Here is a 19,771-nt window from a genome sequence, read left to right as displayed (position 1 = left end):
GTTTTGTACTGAATTGTACAAAACGCCTGTGTTCCTCTTTTTTAACTGTTGTCATATCTTTGTTTTAAATCAAGTTTGCTTTTTAATAATAAAATTAAACCAAATTTAATAACCCAGATTATTGCATTTGCGTTATACCACAGAAACCGAAATGAAAATACAGTGAAGAACAAAACCGTCTGCAGAGTTCAGTTCAAGTTAAACATCAATAGATTAATCACAGGCAGGATTATCTGAAGTGTGGGCGAGCGAGTGGGTGAGAGAGAGACACAGACGGTGTATTCATAGTGAAAGTGAATGAAACAGTACCTGTCTTACGGTATGCAAATAGCCAGTTATGCACCTGGTATGAAAATAAGCAGCCAATCAAAGCAGCAGGAAGCAAATCGGATAAAAATCCTCATTGGTGAATGAAGTCACACTTTCTACAGAAGTTTGACAGGCCTACAGGTACACAGCAGGTCTCTCTCTCTCTCTCTTTCTCTTCATAAGACCGTCATCCTCTCTCGCTCAAAAAGGTTGCAAGCTTTAGTAAGAAAAGGACGTTTAACTGTTAATCCAGTAACAGTTTGGATCACATTCAGCATCTCTGGTGAGCACATTGTCTTTTTTAAATCTGCAAATAAACATCACTGATGGAGGGCCAATGCAATGAGTGTATCATTTCGATTGGTAAGATTTACCTAAAACTATGGGTGTCTGTTATATAAATGTCTACAAAACTTGTTTTTAGTCTGTCAAATGAAACGAGACGGTATCTCAACAGGTTATAAATTAACCTAGTTACACGCATGCTTCCTAAAGCCATGTGAACTGGTTTTACAAAAAAGTGCACAGACCAAATAAACAAGATTGGATATATTATATATTATTTTTGCTTTAACCCAAACAATTGGTTGACATTTTTGGTCATCTCAACTCTTGCAATTATTGTGTTATTTCAAAGTTATGTGGCACAAGTACAGTTTGTAAGCAAAAAAGTTTGTTGTAACACTTTACAATAAGGTTGTATATGTTAACATTACACTGTAAAATATTTGCTGTAATTTTGCAGCTGGTTGCCAGTAACTTACTGTAAAAGATAAAGTCTGAAAATGTTTTGTGTTCATTTAACTTTGAACAAAATGTTGCCAGTAAATAACATAAGTGTAAAATCTACAGTAAGTTACTGGCAGCTAGTTGCCAGTAATACCCAGTAATACTGTAATTTCTACAGAAATTTTTTACAGTGTAGTAAATGCATTAACTAATATTATCTAACAACGAGCAATATAGTTCAGTTTCAGCATTTATTAATCCTTGTTAATGTTAGTTAATGCAAATATCATTGTTTGTTTTAGTTTAGATGTATTAGTAAATGCTAATATTGGCATTAGATTAATAAATGTTATAGAAATACTGTTCATTGTTAGTTCATGTTAGCTAATGCATTAACTAATGTTAACAAATACAACCCCATTGTAAAGTGTTACCTATTAATTGTCCAATTTATTGAGATTGCACTCGTTTTGTTATATAATGCAATAACACAACAGTGTGGGGGAAATTGTCCACATACTTTTAGGGACATTGTAACAGTCAGAAACACTTTTTTTGCAGCCATCCATATTGAAAGTGTGTGTGTATTTTATGGTGGTGGAATATAATCATACTGTAAATGACCGCTACTGGTTTGTTAATGATAACAAAAGAAATGTTTATTGCGGTAACTCAGCAACAGTGATGATAATAAGGCTTTATTTATTTATGGTTAGATGTCTATGACATTTTCACTGAAAGACCAATTTTTTATTCTTTTAGTCTAGACATCTCGGCTGTGTTTGAATCTTTTAAACACAAAATTGCGTGGTGGGTATTTGTATCATCTTGTTGGGAACCTACAGCCTTACAGTTACAAGCTCAGACCTTACACAATATTTACGTGATCAAATGAAATAATTTAGTATCCCAACAATGGCACTAATTGATATAATTGAGGCAGTACAAAGATTTTTCAACTGTGTATTATTACTGTAAAAAAATGTTGAAGTTATGCAGTAACTACTGTAGATTTAAATGTATGTCATTTAGTGTCAACAGTTTGTTCAAAGTTAAATAAACATTAAACATTAAACATTTTAATCTTTACAGAATACAACTAAAATAACAGCCTCATGTAAAGCATTCTGGGAACCAGAAGTCCTCATCACTTTTTTCTGTTTTTTTTTTTTTGTTTGTTTGTTTCCAGAATGCTTTGCATGAGGCTGTTATTTTAGTTTTATTCTGTAAAGATAAAGACTTGTTAATGTTTAATGTTTATTTAACTTTGAACAAACTGTTGCTAGTAAATAACATACAATTAAATGGCAACCAGCTGCCAGTAATACTTTAAGTTTAATGTATATGGGAACATATTAAATGCTTTTAATCACATTGCATATCAGAGATACAAATACGGGGATGGGTGATTTTTTAAATAAGGAACAGTTTCAATAAAGTTACTAAAAGTAATTATGCAATTATCCCCAATAGACTTTAATCTAATTGCAGGCCTCTCAACAAAACTTAAAGGGATAGTTCCCCCCCCCAAAAAAAATGATGTCATCATTTACTCACCCTCATGTTGTTACAAACCTGTATACATGTCTTTGTTGTGCTGAACACAAAAATGTACTTTAATCAGTATTTATAACAAAAACATTTTTGAGCACCATTGACTTCCATAGTACTATTTTTTTTTACTGTGGAAGTCAATTGCTCTTCTGTCTGCTTCTGTTTCATTACAAATATTTCCTTTGTGTTCAACAAAACAAAGATATGTATATAAGTTTGTAACAAAATGAGGGTGAGTAAATGATGACAAAATGTTCATTTTTGGGTGAACGATCTCTTTAAGTTACTTATGTTAAGTTTCCCATACAATATTCCTGTAAATACACTGCAAAAAATGACTTTCTTACTTAGTATTTTTGTCTTGTTTTCAGTGAAAATATCTAAAAATTCTTAAATCTAGGAAAAAAGTCTACAATATAAACAATTTAAACGAATTTGTGCTTAAAACAAGCAAAAAAAAATAATAATAATAATAATTGCCAATGGAACAAGAAAAATTTTCTTGAATTAAGTGTTTATAAAAAAGTAAACTTATTTCAAGACAATTTTTCTTATTCCATTATTAGTAGATTTTTTTTTTTTTTTTTTTTTTTTTTTTTGCTTGGTTTAAGCACTAATTTACTTAAAGTTGATATTTTTTGTCTAAAAACTAGACGTATTTTCCTAAATACATCCTAATTGGAAATTTTTACTGAAAACAAAACAAAAGTCATAAAAATATCAAATTTAAATGATTTGGTGCATATAAAACAAACAACAAAAATCTGAATTTTTCTTGAATTTAGTGTTTAAGAAAAATTTTCAAGTTTTTTTTGCTTACCCCATTGGCAGATTTTTTTTGCTTGTTTTATGCACAAAATCACTTAAATTTGATATTTTTGGTCTGAAAACTAGACTTATTTTTTGGGGGCCGTTTTGCTCATCAAGAAAAAGTATCTCAATTTCAGAATTTTTAGATATTTTTATTGAAAACAAGACAAAAATACTAAGAAAACTTTTTCTTGAAAGTCATTTTTTGCAGTGTAGAGGCAATATGCCATTTTATTGAAACCTTGTGTTGGGTCAAAGTGAGTTTTATTTGCAGTTGGTGTGATTATTATCTACTATTGACACAGCACCCTCCTGTGTTTTAAACATATTCCATAAAATCAGTAGCTAGGTCATTATAAGATCAGTACATGACGTGTATATAGGTCAAATATCAGGTATAGGTGCAACTACACATACACAAGTTTGTTGGGAATGCAATACAGCAACATTGAACTCAACAGGTTCACAAGCCTTTAAATGAATGTCAATACTAAGCTCATGCAAATATAGTTTCTTAGTTATGTTCATCGCTAATATGCGACGCAGAATCATATTGTTTATCATTTTCTTGAATTAACTTTATATTATTTCTGTAAAACCCAGCGCTGACTCTTCTGCACAAAGAAATGCCTTATTTACTAAAATGAACGCATTGTGGTGGTTTTATTTTGATCTCATTCAAAAACATGTTTTCATTTTTTATTTAAGCAGATGGTTTACAACACATCCAAACTATACTTATATCAGCATGTACATTTCTTATCAAACCCTAGCACAATGCTCCACTAGTTGAGCTACATGGGCCGCATTTGCATTCGGAGTATCAGATCCCCATATTTTAAAAAGTATTTCATATAGCATCTTCATGCAGTTCTGATAGATGAGATGATAAAAGCTTTGACTAAAGCATTGATCTAACTGTTTAACAGAAGGACAGGTGGACCTTGCATGCAAAGCAGTCTGACGTGCCGACGCGTTCCTGTGCAAATGTGACTATGTGTGTGGTTCAACGTTGCACGAATGGCCTCCACTGAACATACAATGCCTTTGTGTGTACAGTATGAACGCAGAGCATGTTTACCACCCCGATCAACTTGAAGACTGGCATAACGTCTAAATTGTATTTAAACAGTCCATTTTCAACATCGACTTACTGTTTACTATTGCAAGAATGCAGTCAAGTGTGCTCTTATTTTCCTGGTTATCATATTACATCTACGGGTTTTGATGGTTTTACCCAAAATTTAAATAATGCCATTATTAGCTTTATGTATCACAAATCTTTAGGTTGCTTTAACCCATAGTTGGGTCAAATATGGACAAACCCAAATGTTGGGTTAATTTCAACCGTACAAATAATGGGTTCAAACAACCTAACATTGTGCTGTGATGCATAAAATAATGGCAGGAGTTTCATTTTGGGTGAAACCATCAAAACCTGATTATAAGATGTAATATGATAGCAGTGAGGAAATGTTGTTTTTGTATTGGTCTCGTAGCTCATTTGGTGAAGCATTGTGTCAGCAATGCAAAGGTTGTGGGTTCGATTCCCACGGAAAAAAAAACACATACTGTATTGAGCCAAATGCATAATACAAATGTAATGCGTGCACTTGTTCTTATTTTCAGGGCTTATTTGTATTCAAATTGATCTGGACTAAACCTATTTTTTCCAATTCATAAAAATTATAAAGGTTAGGTCAAAATATTTATTAACTAGCTACATTCCAAAAAATGCTGGGTTATTTTTAACCCAGGACAGGGTAAAAAAGGGACGAAACCCAGCTCACTGGGTTGAATTTTAACCTATGCTGGTTTGTTTTAACCCATTGTTGGGTCAAATATAAACATTTTCTTGGTTAATTTAACCCAACGGCTGGGCTTGTATAAAATACTACAAATGTCTCTATTTAAATAGCTCTAACTCGGCGTGTGTGTTTTATTGCCCCCATCCACATTCACTTTCATTATAGAGTGCCGATGTATTTCAAAAATCTCAAGTGCTATTAAAATAACTATCTAGGTGATGAATGAATAACGACAACGTTTTAGCTTCGAAGCGACAAAAATCAGTGGTTTGATTCCTATAAAGCCGAGGTGTGAGTCATAACCATTGCGCCCTTGAGCAAGCCTCTTAATGGCCTTGAGAAATTGCTGTGCTGCTCGTCTATGGTGGCATTGTGTAAAAGTAACAAACACAAATTCCACCGTATTTGACTGTGTGCCAGTAACAATTCCCTTTCCATTTCCTGCATTTTTTTCAGCATTGGATGATGGTTCTTCAGGCCGGCGGTGTCATGACTATGAGTGTTGACAATCAGCTGCCTACCTCCTGGACGACCCATTACAACTGCTCTGATGGTAATGTTCGACTCAAACACAAAATCTTTTGCAGTTCCAGCTTTTAGGTATGCGTAGGGAAATAATTATCTCCAAAGAATTCATTGCAATTCCAGTTGAGATATACTGTACTTCGTGTTGCTTATCTCCCATTTACTGGCAGGTTAAACATTTACCACCGCAGTGGGTACTGTCGTAGTAACTAGGTTATCAGTTTCATGCGCGGGAAACCTTCAAAGTATGATAGTGAACAGATAGTAAGTAGATAGAAGTTATTTATGCACACTCTTAAATATGATGAAGCTTCACGATGCCATAGAAGAACCATTTTTGGTTTCATAAAGAACCCTTAAAATCTGTTTTACAAAAGGTTCTTTAGACGTTGGTGCATATGAGGTACTTTTCTTGTAGTTTTGCTAAAAAAACAGCATACCATAGTTGATCATAAGCATATGTTGCATACTTTGGTGAACTGGTTTCAGCGGGTTTTTGTAGTCGGTCCGATTGACATGCGTTTACGTTTGGCTTCCCCTACCCTTCTCGTTTCCTAGTATCCCCAGTTTCCACGGTCACCTCCAGTTACACGGGTCGTCTCTGGTCTCAGGATCTTCACCCACAGTACTGGTCAAAGTACCAGGTCTGGGAATGGCTCCAACAAACGTTGGACATGCACCAAATCGATGCCACCAGCATTCCTTTCCAAAACTTTGATATGGATGGAAGACAGCTTTGCAACATGAGCTACCAAGACTTCACCCGGGCGGCCGGTTCCGTAGGTCTGATTCTTCACCAGAGTCTCAATGATCTCAAGTGGAATGGTAAGATCCAGAACTAGCAACTAATGGCGCTTTATCATTGCATAGTACCCCATGGTTTGGGTCAGTTCGGGTCAGCTCACCTTAATTTGGCTTTGTTAGCTTTTCCATCGAGTTTAGTAACACTTCGCAGTGGGAAGGATTATAGGCGAGTCGTTATATTTGCGCTGCCTACTGCTGTGACATCATACAAGTGAGAGCGTGGTTGTACATCCCCATACATTTATTTATTTCTCAGTCTGCCACAAAATCAAAATTGACCACCACAAATAGATGTTTGCACATTGCTTTTATCACTATGGGCCCTATCTTGCACCCAGCGCAATTGACTTTGTCAGTGACGCATGTATCATTCGTATTTTGCGCCGGCGCACAGCGGGGTTTTTCCCTCCACAGATGCACGTCAGCAAACTAGGGAATGAACTTGCGCTCCCTGGGCGGTTCAGCGCAAAAAGGAGGCGTGTTGCGGCGCAAACCATCTCTTATGCTATTTTGCAGTTTCAAAAAACAATTGCGCTACTAACCAAAAAAAACTAGTCTAAAGTCAGTGGCGCGTTGCGCGTGGTTCATTATGCTATTTTAAGGGCGCATGCTTGACCATAATGTATAGCGTGCACAACGCGCATACACTTTGCTTATCTAATCTACACAGATGCAACAGTTATTTTTGCAAATCATAAATTGTTACACTTAAAAATATTAATACATGAGATAAGGGGAATCATAGTGGTGAGCATTGTGGTGATAGTTTTTATTTATTGTGTGGCTGCGTTAAAAAATTCTCATGCAAATAACGATTAAAATATTTTCATAACTTTGTTGTGTGGCTGTATTACGTTTATTTTATGTAAATAATAGTTAAAATGTTTTCATAAGAAACCTTAATGTATATGAACTTGATTTGTAAGTGTACTTTGGGGTTGGACCTTGCTTGCGTTTCTTGGGTCCGATTTCAAAGCCCCCAAACCCTTTCAGCGGTGAGGGTGGACGCAGGGATGTCCTCTGCTGGCGTCAAGTCCTGAGGCAGATCCACCTCCCGTTACACGGCGTGCCCGATTTATGCTGGCAAGCGTGGGATTCCCCCGTACAAGGACGTCGGTCTCCTCGGCTGTGAACCGCTCCTGGCATGCGCCTGGTAAATCCGTCATAATAATAGCAACCCGCCATGGAACTTGCGCCCTTGCGTTTAAAGGGAATGTTGGCTAGCGTTCTGATTGGTTTATTTGACGTTACGCCCAAACCACACCTATGAATAATGAACCTACTTCAGACCAACCTCTTATTGATTTGCGCCCGGCGCAAGAGTTATTTCTCACGCCGGGAAAATAGCAACAGCGCCCAAGATCCGCCCACAAAGTCACTTGCGCTTTGCGCTTCGCACTTGCGTTTCAGATCGTTAAAATAGAGCCCTATATCTCTGTCTCCCATGACAGTTTGTGTTTAAACATCTGTGGCGTCAGACGACGCTCTCCACTGAGCCTCATTTAAGTTGCATTTAAGCATATATGCGACATGAGCATCACAAATGTGCCGCCACAAACTGCAAGTATGGAAAAAACTGTTATGGTGTTCAAGAGTCTCAACCTACGGATGTTTTTCATCGTTAAAACTTATAGCAGAGCACAGATGACAACATGTTTGCTCGAGACAGCGCAAGCTAGCACGAAGGTAAAGCGAATGTGTTACATTATAGCGATGACGCCGGTAGTGACGATTCTCTCAGACCAATCAGTGATCTACAGTGTTTTCTAGTCACGTTTTGGTATCAGCTTGGCTCGCTTGGAATCCCGACCGAGGTGGTACTAAAAAAAGTATGGGGTACTACGTACTGCACCCAGTGGAAAAGCTCCCAAAAGTAAGCTGACCCAACCCAAACCGTGGGGTACTATGCAATGGAAAAGTGCCATAAGGTTGCATCTTGCCTTTTGTTGGGCATCTATACACCTAAAAAATAAAGGTGCTACTGGATGAAACATTTTTGGAAAATGCTCTTTGTAGTGGAAAGAAATGGTTCTTTTATTATATTTTGTTGAGCTGCTTTAGTCCACCTATTTAGCATGATACCCCCATTGCACCACTATAGTATATTGTAGTACATTTCTTAAATTTACAATACATTGTCAGAAAAAAAATGGTCCCTATAGCTGTCACTGGGGCGGTACCCTTAAAAAAAACACCTTTGCACCTAAACAGTTTATGTTAGTACCTCAAATGTACCAAATGTATACATTCATGTACCTAAATGGTGTATATTATGACATTTTCAAAGGGTACTGCCCAGGGCCGCCTTAACCTAATGTGAGGCCCTGGGGCTGAGAGGTTTTGGAGGCCCCCCATACCCTCAATTTATAGTCTCATTTTGAAAAAAAAGTGTAATATCTATGTAATCTACATCACAAAATGTAGTTTTCCCTCTTTGAACCAGAAAACACCATATTGTCATTAATAACATATCACTGAGCCCACTTCAGCATAAACACAAGACACTTTATTTAACAACAACACACAGCAACTTGTGGTGAAAATAAAACCAAAAGTATATATGTTTATAAGCTTTATGTATAGTTTTTGGAATATACAAATTTGCTGAAAATTGCCACTCACTAACTAAATGCTCACGACAGTTGTAAAAATATAAGAAGTTAAAGTTAGTTTTAAAGTGAAAATGCATTAATGTTAACAAAAGATAAGTCTTTATAGACAGAATCTTGTTTTTTAATCAGTTATTTATTTTGTAGGCTATTGAAGATATAGTAGGCTATGCATTGTATTTAGTATTTATACTACGCATGTAAAACGAACACGTATGAATATGCACAAAACAGACAGGGATACCTGTATATAAGATCTTTAGATAATGAGATTATAAATATGAATGGTGCGATCAGGGGATGATTATTTGAGATGGTCTTGTCACGCTTTGAGTTGCACATTTACCGTTGCGTCGTCTTTCTAAACCAGATGTGTGTACAGTGAGCTTACATCGCGCGTCAAACTACATCGCTCCATCTGCGCACGCGTCACTGATATAAACGCGAGTAAACTTAAACTTTATAACAACGAACAGCATTAATGTTCGGGAACTCCTTTTTTTATTTGGCGGCACAGTTTCTTGCGCAGAGTTGGAGAGACTTCTGCATGCCAGAGACTCAGCTGTACGAGCACAGAGAGAGCGAGCGCGCGTGCGAAAGAGAGAGAGACCTGCACCTCAGTGCTTATTATGAAATTTCAGAAATTACTCTTTCATTTGTTGGTGGATTATTTCCCGTTTCTCTGTCACACTCAGTCTAACATGCAGGAATGTCAAGTTGACAACGCGCACTTAATTACATTACGCGGAATAGAAAAATCTGTTATGTCTGATATTTTATTTCACAGTAAGTTACCACGGACTAATCAGCAGCCATGTAACGTGCAGTTAGAGTGATTGACAGACAACCTGACAAGTTAAAAAACAAAATGAACGTGAACTTGGGAGGCCCCTGAACTTGGGAGGCCCCTGGGCTTCAGCCCAGGTAAGCCCGTGCATTAAGGCGGCCTTGGTACTGCCCCACTGACAGCTAGAGACCATTTTTTGACAAATTTGCAAAAGATCTGCACAGTTGCTGACTTTGGCACAGATCCTGTTCAGATCTGGTCCATAGTTGTATGCTGTCTGGGACCATATACAATTATATATATACACTTGATAACTTGATACAGTTTCTATGTGTTGCTAAACCCAGTCGAATCCAGAAAAACATATACAGTTGACATGTGAGAACAACACCAGCGAGTTAAACTGGTTTCCAACAGCAAGATGTGTGAATTACTCTGAAACTTGATAAGAGTTATTGCAAAACATGTACTCAGTGTTTATTTAAATGCATGAACAGTTCCTTGGCCGTATTTATACAAAAAACTCACAAATTTTTCTTGCATATTTTTCTTTGTTTTGCAGTTCAGTACGGTCAAACAGATTTGTTTACACAAGGGGAGATAAAAACAGAAATCGATGGTGAGTTACCAAAGACAAAGTAATATAAAAGCGCTTTTGGTTTCATTTAGTTCTTTAAGTATAAAGGTCACACATTTTACGTGACCGTGAAGAGAGACCCGTAAACGTCAACGCCTGAGATGTTTTGTGTATTAACAGATATTAATAGTAACTGATGTTGTAACCATTTTCACAGCAGAATTTCCCTGTTCAATCCTTCCCTTTAAGGAAGAGCCCAGCTTTTATACCACGTCAGGTACCTGATATATCATTTTTATACAATACTTGAAAACCTTTCTCTTACCTTTTGCTACACTGTACAAAAAGATTTGTTGGTTCACCTTAAAGGGCATCTATTATGGAAAATCCACTTTTACAAGGTGTTTGGATATAAATGTATGTTGGTTTTTAATCCCAATAAAACCAAAGCAGTCTCATTAGACGTGCCGTTTTGATACTCTTATCAATGTGAGGTCACACTGATAAAGCCCCGCCCACTTACAGTCCTGCATTACCATAGTTTCCACCCTCAGCGAGTTGTACTCTCAACTAGGTAGATACTATTGTCTCAGACTGTATTAATCAAATCTATTTTAACTGAAAGCGCTTACTGTCTGTTTGTAAGGAAGTACTGTAAGGAGATGTAGCTCATTTGCATTTAAAGGTACAGACACTAAAGCAGCACACACAAATAGGGGCATTTTGGACATGCTATAAAAAATGATCTGTTGGGTTTTTGAGCTAAAACTTATATTACGTCTTGTAAAAAGGCCATAACAGGTGCCCTTTAAAAAACCTAAAGGTAAAGTTACCTGGTTGCTTTAAAAATTTGAGTTAATTTCACTAAAAATATTATCGTATTTTCCGGACTATAAGTCGCTCCGGAGCATAAGTCGCATTAGTCAAAAATGCGTCATGAAGACGAAAAAAAATATATGAGTCGCAGTGGACTATACGTTGCATTTATTTAGAAAATGATTTCACAAAATCCAAGCCGAAGGACAGACGTTTAATCCGGAAAGGCAAGTCATTCAACTAAACAATAGCAGACAGAACAGGATGCTGAATAGGTGTCCGTATATTAACGTAATACAAACAGTTATTTACACAATACACAATAGCATACTGAACATACCTGGAAGGTTGAATAGGCCAAATGAACAGAACAAGATAATGCGCATCAAATTAACAGGCTCGTCATTCCTCATAAATGAATTCATTGAATTACATAAATACAGAAGCAGCATATAGCTGACTCTTGCGGCTGTAGGCGGTAATGTTGTCTCTTGGTTCATATATGTCAACATTAATACATACTGACTTACAAGTCGTACCTATAGACGATTTCATCTGACGCACGTGATACACGTCTGGATCCGAACTTTACTTCCGGTTTCGTTTTTTTAATGGTCTGACTATGTCTCTTGAACAAATGCCTCGTTGAAAATAACAAATGTTTTGGTTTCCTAGGTAATCTATGTGTTGTTTTTTGCTTGTTATATAAATAAACTACGTTTAAAGTACTTTGTGGTTATTTATTATTAGCAGAGTTTACCGGAAGTTACGTGCGGACCGCGACAGCCGCTTGTTTATGTTGTTACTGCTGAAACCGTCTGTCGCAGGACCAGCCAAACTATGACAAAAAGTGTGACTTATAAACGGTTTCAGCAGTAACAACATAAACACTCGGCTTTCATGGTCATCACGTAACTTCCGGTAAACTCTGCCAAAAATAAATAACAACAAAGTCCTTTTAAAGCAGTTTATTTATATAACAAGCAAAATAAACAACATGTAGATTACATAGGAACCCAATTTTTTTTTTTTCGACGAGGTATTTGTTTAAGAGTTCAGTTTCAGGAACTAATCAGACCATTAAACAAATAGAAACCGGAAGTAAAGTTCGGACCAGACGCTTATCGCGTCACCGCACGTGCGCCCGATGAAACGATCTATAGTCCGGAAAATACGGTAGTTGACTCAAAAAAGTTGTGTAAAAATTGTTGCGTCGACTAATATGTGTCAACTAAGGCACATTTTTCAACTTTTCTGACTGACACACCAAAATTATTTTCTATTTTCTCTTTTTTCAGACCTGTTTGATATCAAAAGCTCATTCCAGCCCAACACAATGTTGGCCTCACCAGCACCTTCAAGCCCAGGTGAATTTCCAAACGTACAATCTAAAAACAATGGGTTGGTTTAACCCACGGTTGGATAAAATATGGAAAAACCCAACTGTTAGGTTGAACTAACCTAAAAAAATCTATATTTGTCCCAACCATGGGAGTTAATGTTATTTTAAAAAACCCACGGGTTGGGTTTGTCCATATTTTACCAGTCACTATAGCTGTCACTGAGGCGGTACCCTTTCACAAATGACTCCTTTAATAATATACATAATAATTTACATAATCGTTCCTCTGAGGTACAAACTGGTACCAAATGTATATTTATTTGTACCCAAAGGGTAAATACTAGGACCTTTTTAAAAGGGGTACTGCGCCAGTGACAGCTAGAGACCATTTTTAAATTCTTAATTCTGTTAATTTTTTAATGCTACATACATAAATTTTACTACACCAGTACTATTATACAGTGATCACTGTTATATCATCTTACTACTATTTTTACCTTGTTACGCTTTCAAAATTGATTGAATTAACATTATGAGCTTTTATTCTTTGCAATTGTCAGTGAGGGGTAGGCTTGAGGTTGGATTTACATTTGCAAGCATTTGGCACAACCTTTAACAAAAGTGACTTACATTGCATTCAATCTATACATTTTTATCAGTATGCATATTCCTTAGGATTCAAATCTAAGGGATTTTTCATTGCTAATGCAATGCAAAGTTGAGCTACAGAAACAAGATAAACAATGATGACAATTTTATTTAATAATTATTTATTTCTCCTTTTAGATCCCAAGCGGTCACACAGTCGCCCTCATCAGGTTAAAAGACACAGTGAGTTGGGATATTTTTCATATTTCATATTTATAAACCACTACATACCAATACCCTGAAGCCATGAAACTACTTTAGATTCTTTCTTGCTCTTAAAATCTTCTAAACATTAAATTCTGTGTCTTTGTATAAGATCATCTGCTAAAGAATAAATGTCAATGTGAATGTTTCGACAGACCCTCGTGGAACGCACCTGTGGGAGTTTATCCGAGACATCCTGCTGAACCCGGAGCGTAACCCTGGCCTGATCAAATGGGAAGATCGTTCAGAGGGAGTTTTTCGTTTTCTCAAATCTGAAGCTGTAGCTCAGCTATGGGGAAAGAAGAAAAACAATAGCAGTATGACCTACGAAAAGCTCAGCAGAGCAATGAGGTACCTCTCTTTCATTTCCTTAAAATAATTCCCCAAATTTGCTGAAGATCCATCATTTATTGATGTAAGATGTGTTTCTGTCTGTTGAAGGTATTATTATAAGCGGGAGATCCTGGAGCGAGTTGATGGACGCAGACTCGTTTATAAGTTTGGCAGGAACGCTCGAGGATGGAGAGAGTCGGAAAAGTGAAAGACTTTGTTCTTTACACATAACTTTCATGTAAAAAAAAACTTTATTTATAACAATGTGGCCATTTGAGTTATGTTTTTTTTTTTTTTAAGAATTGTCTGTCAGTTTTCTGTAACTTTTGGTTGTTTGAATTCATCGTCTTGTTTCTTGTGCCTGAACAGAAATGAAAACAAAGACGCTTTACCATTTTGTTTACATCACATGTTTTTGACATGTATCACTTTTATATGAATTTGACTGTGGATGCAAAATGCTAAATGTTTTATATATAAATATATACATACTGTGCAACTGTTTAATCAAACTGAAAATGTGTGGTCGTCCAAAGACCACGGTTTGACTTGAACACAACCTGTTTATAGAGGAAAACTATTGCATTAAAGAGATGTACCATAAACATACTGTACCTGCAAACCAAATGAACCAGATGTTTAATGTGAGAAAGACATAGTTCTGGCTTAAAGGATTAGTCAATTTTCTTTAAAAAAATCCAGATAATTTACTCACCACCACGTCATCCGAAATGTTGATGTCTTTCTTTGTTCAGTCAAGAAGAAATTATGTTTTTAGAGGAAAACATTTCAGGATTTTTCTCATTTTAATGGACTTTAATGGACCCCAACACTTAACAGTTTTAATGCAGTTTAAAATTGCAGTTTTAAAGACACTTTAAATGATCCCAAATGAGGCATAAGGGTCTTATCTAGTGAAACGATTGTCATTTTGGCAAGAAAAATGTAAAATATGCAATTTTAAAGCACAACTTCTCGTCTTCCTGACGAGCCAGCGCGACCTCACGTAATTGCATTATGACGTAGAAAGGTCACGTGTTGCATATATGAAACGCACATTTGCGGACCATTTAAAACAATAAACTGACACAAAGACATTAATTAGTATCATTCCACATACAACAACGTCGGAACGGTCCTCTTTCTCCACACTTGTAAACACTGCGGCGTAGTTTCGCATACATCATCCGTGACCTCTTGACGTGATGACGGTTTGCGTGAGGTCGCGCTGGCGCATCACAGGACTGGAGATAGATGAGAAGTTGTGGTTTAAAAGTGCATATTTTTATTTTTCTTGCCAAAAATGACAATCGTTTCGCTAGATAAGACCCGTATGCCTCGTTTGAGACCGTTTAGAGTCCTTTGAAACTGCAATTTTAAACTGCATTAAAACTGTTAAGTGTTGGGGTCCATTAAAGTCCATTAAAATGAGAAAAATCCTGGAATGTTTTCCTCAAAAAACATAATTTCTTCTTGACTGAACAAAGACATAATTCAATATTTTGGTAAATTATCTGGATTTTTTCAAGAAAATGGATTAATCCTTTAAAGGAGTTCAAATGAAGGTTATTGTCTTATTTATAAATAAAAGGTTTTGATGGCCGGTCTGTAAACCTATGACGAACCACAAGCCACAAAGTTTTTTGTATGCTGTACATATGTTTGACAAGTAACGTTTTAAAAGCACTAATAAAACCATTTCTAATTTCAGTTTGCTTTTTGATTTTTTTATGGCTTTTGATGACATTTTTGGAAAAAAATGACACATTTTTAAATAAAATATTTGAAAATATTTAACCACTGTTTATTTTGCTTTCTTGCAGCTTTTGCATTACTATTTGACTAGTAAAGAATTACATGTCATCGAATTCAAACTTGCATAAGGGATTTTTTTAAACTAAGCCCCAAAAAATAATTCACTCCTTAAAGAAAAGTATCAGTCCGCTTGACTGAATCAGTGTTTAATATTATCCAGGAGTGATGGGGGACACAACCCTCAAAGACACGGGACAATGCCGATGTCAAGCATGTCTTTAATTTTCTTTCTTTTTGTTGCTGGGATGGCACGATAGCCAATGATTTTCAGCCGGTGTGGTCACAGATGTTGTCGGTCTTGAGTTATGTCAGATAAGACGAAATGCCAGCCAGTTAATTGTTCCACCATGTGTGTCACGTTCACAACGCTGACACCTCCGGACAACAGATAACCGGATGCCTGCTGCTCCGTAAGATAAGAGCCGGTGACACTCTCCGGCTTTGCTTTTTGTTTTGCTGTCAGATTTTTCCTAGGCAAATGATTCTCTCTATTATCTCCGGTTTCCACCAACCAAGCTTTCTGTTGCTCTTTGGAATTTTATGGCTGTTTCATAAAGGTGATTTTATAGGAATTAACTTGATTTTTTAATGCTTATCTTTATTTAAAGCAACAAATTTGGCCCTCTGTTATCAACTTGTTTCCTACTGTATCTCCAGCTGGGAAAAACAGCTCCTATCGCAGACAGTGACCTGTATAACAAAATACATCAGCTGCAAATACAAGTATAAGTTAAAGGAATAGTTCACCACAACACGAAAAGGCAGCAGCTATTTACAATAACCAACATTGCTTATTAGTCCTTTTGGTAACTTTCAATAGCAGGGGAATATTTTCGGGCACTGCGTAATATCATTGCGCCTCTTGTAGCCATGTTACAGCAGCAAAGTCTTTGATTGTTACGCCAAAATGAGAGTATAGTTCCTAGCCATATCTGACTAGAAAATCACAACTTTTAATTTTCTGTCGGTCTTAGTACACAATGTAACTACAGAAGAGTCAAGTTTAAAATAGGAAAAATATCCAAACTCTTTGGTTAGTTTTGAGCGCTATGCTAATGGTCTAATCAGATTCAATGCATTATGCTAAGCTACGCTAAAAAAAGTGGATTCCAAAACGGTAAAAATCAAATGTTTAACTCTAAGGGAGCTGAAAAATTTGCATATTTAAAAAAACTGTGGAGTGTCCCTTTAACAAATATTTTAAGTTAAAGTTATCTTATTGTGTGATAAACCATAAATAATCAAAATATTGAGGGGCGAAGGATTAGCCTATGGGTATTCCTCACAACATGTATTGATCATTTTAAGTTTGTTTTACATGCTTAAAAGTTAAATTAACTAAAATTTAAGTATAGGTCCTAAACAGTCAGTATTTCTGTAGATTAACAAGATGCAATAATAAGAGTGTAAATTATTATATTTATTAAAATGATTAAATTGAAGTTGCATTATGGGAGAATAAAAACTTTTTATAGTCTAAACAAGAGTTTTCTACAAAGACGTTTTGTGAATTAGAATTTTTTTTCAGATTTTTTATGAAACCATAGTTCTTCTGGCATCTTTTAGCACCTTTATTTTTAAGAATGTATGCAGTGATACTGATTTACTGCACCAAAACAACTATTTCTGATACTGTATAAGGATTATTAAATACATTACAAAATGCATAGAGCATTACACAATGACAAAATCTCACGAGAATTCATACATATTTTACGAGTTGGCAAATTCGTATTAGGGGCGGGGTTAGGGGTTCGGTTTCGTTGTTGATTTTTCATGAGAATCGTACGATTTTGCACGATGAACTTTGTATGAATTGATACGAATTAGCCAACTCGTAAAATATGTACGATTTCACATGAGATCAGGCTGATGTGGTCATACATTTCCTTCAAACACTCATTCCAGTACAATCAAAGGTCATAACAGCATATACTGTAGACTAATGTAGATAAAATGAGTGGCATGTACAACAGCAAATGTAAAAATGAAAGACAACCTGTTGGTTTTTCACGTTGCAACATGCTCCTCAACAACGTTCACATGATGAGCCATTTGCTAAAAAATGCATGCAGGGTTGGTTTGAGGGTCACACCATATACCCAAATGTTTGGCCCAAAATAGTGAATGAATACGCTATAAAAAATTTACTAAATTGTACTTACATTTTTAAGTTTAATCAACTTGAAATGACAATTAATTTTAAACTTTCTTGCCTAGTGAGGAGTTGCTATAAATTGTAAAAAACAAATACATTTGAAATAACTTAAGCTAATTTAACTTTATTTTTATAATTTAAAGAGACACTCATTTGGTTGCGCCAGACCCGGGGATCGGCTAAATGGATTCCAAAACGGTAAAAATCAATGGGAGCTGGAAAATGAATATTATTTTTTTTTAAGTGGAGTGTCCCTTTAAAGAAACAAAACTAGTCAAGAAAGTTTCAATGAATTGTAAATTCAAGTTGATTAAACTTAAAAAGTAAGTACAACAAGGATTTTTTTAAGTGTAGATCAGTGGTTCTCAACTTTTTATGGGCTAGTGCCCCCCTATCCATTATTTTGGTCCCTTACTGCCCCCCACCAAAAATGTGCTATAAGATATACAGTATCTTTCCTGAATATATGCTGAATAACATCCTGTCTTATTAATAATAATAATAATATGCATGACATTGTTATTTTCCTTTTTTTTTATTAATAATATTATTACACAGATTGATTAACAGACAAAAATAGCCTTCATAGTGTAATGGAGATCGTAGATCAGTATGTTTTCCAATTTCGATTCAAGTGAATTATGACGTTTATTTGTTTATTTCAGGGTTCGTCAAGAGAAAGTTGCTAAATAAGTGCATGAGTTTTGTTTATAGCACAAAGATGCACACGCTTGCAAACTGAGTTTTGTCTTATTATCATTTTATCGACCCAAGTGTACGTTTCAACACAACTTTATCCTCACTATGAGATATGAGTTTTACATGCAACTGTTAAACCAATCACAAGTGCAATATCTCCAAACGCTACACTGATTATGAACCTATTTGAATGTAACATAGGTGTCGCTTTATTATTTAAAACAAGGCGATCGCAGCAATCAGATGCTGTAGCTAGAACAGGGAAGAGATGCTAGATAACTACAGCTATAAAGACATACTCAATCTATCAGCTGATCTCTGGTCACTGGAGGCTTTATGTTTGTTCACGTCAGACTGGATCAATCTTATCTCTTTGCTCCGAAATAGCTTTAAGTGTAGCTGACTGTCAATCAAGTCGTATTATTTCAAACCTTGCCAGTGTTAATGCCATTCTTCAGCAGTCAAGTCAATACACCTTGTATAATTTATTTTGGGGTATCTGAATCAATTCTACAAGATATTGTAAGATGTAGACTGAAATGATTTCATTCATGGGTAAGTAAAATATGGGCAAACCCAAACACTTGGTTTAAATTAGTCTGAGTTATTTCAACACTGTAAAAAATGCAGCATGAAGTTCAAACAATTTTTGCAAGTCAATTCAACCAACTATTTAATGTGTTGAGTTAAAGTAACATAAAAATGTTGATTAGAAATAGTTTTGTACAAATTTACCCAAACATAAAAACAACCCATCATTTTTGTGTGTTCAAAGACGGAAACCCAATAGTAAAATTGTTTATATTGTAAACTCCCTGCCCGGACACATTTACATACAGATTATATTTACTCATGTAGTGGACAAATGTGCTTTTCAGCCATGTGTAAAACAATAATACTTCCTCCTTTGGCATCATTATTTTAAAGATTTCCTTTTTTAGCTCAAGCTTTAATATGAAGTTGTAAATAATAGAGCGCCGTTTGTTGCGACAACTTTGTTTTCACCCAGAAACTCAACATACATTTTTTGTTACATAAATCATGATGACAAATGATTACACCCCAAACAGGAGTAACCTGTGCATGTTGGCAAAGAATTTTGTTTTCCTGGTAAAGACTTTAGGTCACATACCAACGAGAGGGATTTTCCCTTCATTCCGTACCCACACACCATGCAAATATCAGCTAAAACACCGTTTTTATTTCCTGCTCTCGAATCTGAAAATGTTAAAAAGAAATATGTT

The 19,771-nt window shown here is 35.8% G+C and overlaps 1 protein-coding gene across 2 annotated transcripts; it reads left to right on the top strand.

Moving 5' to 3' along the window:
• The first annotated feature begins 439 nt into the window (after positions 1-439).
• On the top strand, positions 440-14,596 carry ehf (ets homologous factor). Of its 2 annotated transcripts, none has more exons than XM_065297637.2 (9): positions 440-592; positions 5,667-5,763; positions 6,294-6,560; positions 10,498-10,554; positions 10,733-10,789; positions 12,627-12,695; positions 13,457-13,501; positions 13,678-13,873; positions 13,964-14,596. In XM_065297637.2, exons 2-9 carry the CDS (start codon positions 5,673-5,675, stop codon positions 14,061-14,063), a joined length of 882 nt encoding a protein of 293 aa, XP_065153709.2. In that variant the 5' UTR covers positions 440-592; positions 5,667-5,672; the 3' UTR covers positions 14,064-14,596. The 2 variants fall into 2 exon arrangements, with proteins under 2 accessions (XP_065153709.2, XP_065153707.2); XM_065297635.2 differs by having other exon boundaries at positions 10,730-10,789; positions 13,964-14,594.
• Positions 14,597-19,771: the final 5,175 nt, after the last annotated feature.

Source organism: Paramisgurnus dabryanus, chromosome 23 (assembly GCF_030506205.2).
Source record: "Paramisgurnus dabryanus chromosome 23, PD_genome_1.1, whole genome shotgun sequence".
Taxonomy (NCBI): Eukaryota; Metazoa; Chordata; class Actinopteri; order Cypriniformes; family Cobitidae; genus Paramisgurnus; species Paramisgurnus dabryanus.
The sequence above is the reverse complement of the archived record's forward strand: the minus strand, read 5'-3'. Positions and strand labels throughout refer to the sequence as shown.

Bases quoted from the DNA above. Each gene is read 5' to 3' on its own strand.
- ehf (XM_065297635.2), top strand. From the start codon at position 5,673: ATGATGGTTCTTCAGGCCGGCGGTGTCATGACTATGAGTGTTGACAAT. The intron at 6,561-10,497 runs GTAAGATCCAGA...TTTGTTTTGCAG, and splicing joins CAATGATCTCAAGTGGAATG to TTCAGTACGGTCAAACAGAT. The intron at 10,790-12,626 runs GTACCTGATATA...CTCTTTTTTCAG, and splicing joins CAGCTTTTATACCACGTCAG to ACCTGTTTGATATCAAAAGC.